At 39.3% G+C, this 5,545-nt stretch overlaps 1 protein-coding gene across 8 annotated transcripts in view; it reads left to right on the top strand.

The window, feature by feature from the left end:
• Positions 1 to 5,545, top strand: part of Ralgapa1 (Ral GTPase activating protein catalytic alpha subunit 1) — a 223,021-nt gene that overhangs the window by 59,537 nt on the left and 157,939 nt on the right. For all 8 annotated transcript variants that reach the window (XM_031356026.1, XM_031356025.1, XM_031356021.1 and 5 more), the window contains exon 12: positions 4,537 to 4,671. In XM_031356026.1, coding sequence (XP_031211886.1) covers positions 4,537 to 4,671 — 135 coding nt within the window. The remainder of the gene's footprint in view (positions 1 to 4,536; positions 4,672 to 5,545) is intronic.

Raw genomic sequence — 5,545 nt, 5'->3', positions numbered from 1 at the left:
CTAAGGTGTCTTCTGCCCCTGAGATTCTCTCTTCTATCTCTTGCATTTTGTTAGTGATGCTTGCATCTATGACTCCTGATTTCTTTCCTAGGTTTTGTATCTCCGGGGTCTCTCTTTCTGATTTCTTTATTGTATCTATTTCCATTTTTAGATTCTGGATGGTTTTGTTCATTTCCTTCACCTGTTTGATTGTGTTTTCCTGTAGTTCTTTAAGGGATTTTTGTGTTTCCTCTTTAAGAGCTTCTAGCTCTTTACATGTGTTCTCCTGTATTTCTTTGAGGGTGCTATTTATGTCTTTCTTAAGGTCCTGTATCATCATCATGAGAATTGATTTTAGATCTGAATCTTGCTTTTCCCGTGTGATGGTATGTCCAGGACTTGCTATGTTGGGAGAATTGGGTTCTGATGATGGCAAGTGACCTTGTTTTGTGTTGTTTACTTTCTTATGCTTGCCCCCTGCCATCTGGTTAACTCTAGTGCTACCTGCCCTTGCTAAATATGACTGGAGCCTGTCCTTCCTGTGATCCTGGTTGTGTCAGAACCTCAGTGTCAAGCTGTCTCTGGGATCCTGTGATTCTGTGATTCTGGGATCCTGGGATCCTGGGCTTGTTAGACTACCTGGGAGTGTGACTTTTTCTGTGTGTTGTGGGACTGGCTGCAGAGCTTGTGCCCAAGGTCTGCTCTGAACCCCAGCCCAGACAGACTAGAAGGAATCCGAGTCACTGGGCTGGCAGAGTTCCTGTGTGCCTGGTCCCACTGGTCCCAGTTACTCCCAGTGTTGGGACAGATGTTGGTTCCTGCTCACCTCTAATCCTAGGTGTGTCAGAGCACCTGGGAGTGGAGCTTCCTGTGGCTGTTGTGGGACTGGCTGCAGAGTTTGCGCCCAAGGTCTGCTCTGGACCCCAGCCCAGACAGATCGGAAGGAGTAACCAGTATATTTTTATACAACTACTTTGTATATCAGTTTTTTAAAAGGTCTCAAGTTTATGTAAGGTGGCTCACACATTTAATCCCAGTACTCAGAAGGCAGATCTCTATGAGTTTGAGCCAGTCTTATCTACATAGCAAGTTCAAGGCCAGCCAATTCTACATAGTCTCAAAAACAGTCTGAATCATTCATTAATAGTAAATCATAAAAAATTATTTTCAAACAATTTTTGATACATACATATATATATATAATGTTATTTAGTAAAGACAAAAGCACTAATGAAATGGATATAAAAACTGATTTTTACATAAATAAATAAGACTTTGATGGGTAGGTATTTGATCCTTGAGGACGTGATCATGTTCAGCCTTCTTAATGTTAATTGATATTTTTATTTTATACTCATAAGTGCTAATTGTGCCACTTTGGATAAATATGTAGTATAAACTGTTGGAAGTATCTTTAAGATCGTTTAAAAAATTGTTGGAAATTCTGTCTTAACATCAAACTATAATTCTTTTTTTTATAAAAAAAAATGCTACTCAAGTCAGAAGCTTAATAATAATTTTAAAAATCAAACATTCTGATGCTCCAATCCAAGGAAATACTAATTTGATACTTTCATGCTGGGGAAAGGCAATATGAAAATACTGTTTGTGTTTAATAACTGTGCTAGTATATTTTCCTTTTTTTTCAGTCACCAAAGATATTTTATTCAAGTTTCTAACACAATTCAGTTATTTTGGTTTTGAATTACAGAACTAAGTCTAAACTGAAAACAAATAGCTTCCAGTTTTTTGTTTGTTTGCTTGTTTTTTAGTTTTTTGAGACAGGGTTTCTCTGTATAGCACTGGCTGGCTGGTACTCACTCTGTAGACCAGGCTGGCCTGGAACTTAGAAACCCACCTGCCTCTGCCTCCTAAGTGCTGGGATTAAAGGCATGTGCCATCACTGCCCTGCTTGTTTGCTTGTTTTTTTTTGTTTGTTTGTTTGTTTTTTGTTGTTGTTGTTGGTTTGGTTTGGTTTTTTTTTTGTTTTTTTTTTTTTTTGAGACAGGGCTTCTCTGTGTAAAAGAGCCCTGAGTGTCTGTAGACCAGGCTGGTCTTGAACTCACAGATATTTACCTGCCTCTGCCTCTTGAGTGCTAGGATTAAAGGGGTGCACCACCACACCTGGCTCCCTTGCCAGTCTTTAAGGGTCTACCAGGCCAGGTCCTTTGCAGCCTTTGCTCTGCTTCCTCCCATACCCACTGTGTTTCTTTTCTCTCTTGGCCTTCAGTCTTTTTCTTTGCCTCTGGTTCATCCACATTGGGTACTGGCCATACTGGTCTAGAAGAGTCTTTCTGTTTGTCTTAATTTCAGTTTCCATTTTTATGTCATCCTTCCTTCATCTGTGTCACAGTGCTCTTTGTCACACTGCATTTTCTCCTGGCAATGTTTGGGTACCACTACAGTTGCTATTTCTTCAACATCTTTTATTAGAGCATCACTGACAGCCTGAGAATACTTTTAAGTTTGGTGAGCTCCCTTGGCGCATTCTTCTTTCTCTTCTCAGCATGCATCTTCCTTTTCCACTTAGCAAGCTTTTAGCCGTGCTTTACCTGAGAAACACAACCGCACACCACACGTAGGACGCCAACCCGCTATTATATTTTCTAAGATCAGGAATCTTTCTCTGTATAGTAAAATCAGTGCAATCTTTAAATACTGCAGTCCTGAATCTGATCAGCATTCATTGATGTTTTGTGGTATGAAGACATGCTGAGTACAGATTGTGTACACTGTATTCAGCCAGGACTAGTCTACATAGTTCCAGGGGAGTTGAACTACCTAGTGAGACTGTCTCAACAACAACAAAACAAAGAACCAAGCAAAACCACAAACAAAATAACACACAAACAAAAGCAAGTAGTAGAAAGAAGCAATGAGTAGAGTGGGAAAGATGAGTTGCTAATACACACGTCTCAGTGAGTTTGTCTTATGTGGGTTACATCACTATTGATCATTAGCATTAGCCTCTCATGGAAGGATGGAAACTGGAAAGTGCAGATTTGTTGATGGTGACTAATGTGGTTGGAGGAGGGAGAAAGTGGAGTTTGTGGATAAGAATCTTATCTTTATAGTTTATATATAATTTAGGAAAACTGTGGAAGACATATTGTAGAGATAACCCAAAAGAAAGGCTGGGCTAGAGCATAAAGTGTTGTATTGGCTCCTCATAGAGCTCAGATCCTAGTCCAGTTTCTAGTTATGACAGAGTATTGGACAAGACTACCTGCATGTTGTAGGTGTAACTCTGTATAAGCTGTAAAAAGGCAGCTCTTTGAAAACATTGGTGACAAATGGCTGGGAATGTCACTGTGGTAGACTCTTGCATAGTATATAGAAGGCCCTGAGTTGGATCCCTAGAATCACAGAGGGTCACAAGCAGGCATAATGGCTCCCACCTATAATTCTAGCCATTGGGAGACTGAAGCAGAGAGATTGTTGATAGTTCAAAGCCAAATTGGGCTATAGAATGGGAAACTGTCAGGGAGAGAGGGAGAAAAGGAAGATATTATTAATGGATGTTCAAAAGCAGCAGTGGCTGGGGGATGGCTCAGTGGATCAAGTATCGATACAACCACTCATGGGTATAAGTACCTGTCTACACCTGTGTGCATACATGCATACAACATGCACACACACACCTACAACACAGCAAGACAGGCTTTTACACGAGGTAACTTGTAGTCTGTAATACCAAACAGCATTAAAACTTAGAAAACTTCAGTAGTAATAGTTTGAAGCAGTGTTTTTGTTATTTTTAAATTATAGCTGTAAGAATTTTACTGTTAAGAATCTGTTTTCAAGCTATGTAAATTCTGACATTTAATATAGAACAGAATTCATCTTTTACAAAGCTATGAATAGTATAAAATGATTGTAGAATATATGAGACTATACACAGAAAAATGACCATATATGAATTGATTATTTTGTTTTTTGGTTTTTGTTTTTTGTTTTTCGAGACAGGGTTTCTGAGTGTAGCCCTGGCTGTCCTGGAACTCACTCTAAACCAGGCGCTGACCTCAAACTCAGAAATCCACTTGCCTCTGCCTCCCAAGTGCTGGGATTAAAGGCGTGTGCCACCACTGCCCAGCATGAATTGATTTTTAATTGGCTAGTCAACATAATTCTTTTTACTTTGCTTTGTTAGTAATAACTTTTACAGTGAATATATTTTATTTGTGTAATGAGTTAAAATCTTTATCTCTTGATGTATTTTTTAAGATTTATCTTTATTGTTTTTAGTTATCTGTAGGTCTTTGTGCCTGCAGGTAGTATGTGCACATGAGTGTAGGTACTCTTGGAGGCATCAGCGTCTTGTGGAGCTGGAGTTACAGACAGTTGTAAGCCAACCAGTATGGGTGCTAGAGACTGCACTCAGGTCCTCTGGAAGAGCGGCAAGTGCTCTTAACAACTGAGTCATCTGTCCAGGCTCCTAAAATCATCTTTTGAGGGAAAGAAACAGTTTAGTAGTGTGGTCTAATCATCTTAGAGACCTTTATGTTTACTGACTCATTGCAGCATTCTCATTGATGAAAGCTTGATATTTTGCTTCAGGAAAATGGGACCAATATTTCTGAACATGTTCGAAATTCTAGCTGGACAAAAAATGGTTCCTATCAAGAAGCTTTTCATGTCTCTGAAGAAGCCACAGAACAAAATATTCAAGCTGGTACTCAGGCCGTTTTGCAGGTGGGTGGCTTTATACTTACTTATGTTATATTTGTTTGTGTGTGTGTTTATAGTTCCTAGGATTGAACCCAGGGCCCAGTGGCATGCAACGCAAGTTCTCTACCAATGTGCTATAGATATCTAGCCCTTTACCTTTAAAAAGCAAAAAAAAAAAAAAAAAAAAAAAAAAAAAAGTCATCCATAACCTATACTTTGGGATTCCATATATACTAAATTTATACGTGTGTGTATAAATATTTATGTATATGTATATATGTTTATTATTCATATCTATAAGTTGTTGCCATACCACGTTTGTTTTTCATAAAATACATTTTATGAAACTAATGACAGACATTGAAGTTAGTTTATACATGAGAAGGGATGCTCAAATTTAAACATAATAAATTCATATATATATGTATTCACATATCTATGAATTACAATTATTCCATATTTGTTTTCATAAAATGTATACTGAAACATTACAGTTAGTTCAGATGAGAAAAGATGCTCAAATTCAAGACTGGTAAAGGAAAAATAAATTGAATTAAGAAAATATACTTGGTGCTCTGACACACCCAGGATCAGAGGTAAGCAGGAACCAACATCTGTCCCAACACTGGGAGTAACTGGGACCAGCGGGACCAGGCACACAGGAACTCCGCCAGCCCAGTGACTTGAGTTCCTTCCAGTCTGTCTGGGCTGGGGTCCAGAGCAGACCTTGGGCACAAACTCTGCAGCCAGTCCCACAACAGCCACAGGAAGCTCCACTCCCAGGCACTCTGACACACCCGGGATTAGAGGTGAGGAGGAACCAACATCCATCCCAACACTGGGAGTAACTGGGACCAGCGGGACCAGGCACACAGGAACTCCACCAGCTCAGTGACTT

This window comes from Mastomys coucha, unplaced genomic scaffold (genome assembly GCF_008632895.1).
Source record: "Mastomys coucha isolate ucsf_1 unplaced genomic scaffold, UCSF_Mcou_1 pScaffold6, whole genome shotgun sequence".
Lineage (NCBI taxonomy): Eukaryota > Metazoa > Chordata > Mammalia > Rodentia > Muridae > Mastomys > Mastomys coucha.
Note: the sequence above shows the minus strand (reverse complement) of the source record. Positions and strands in the feature narration are given on the sequence as shown.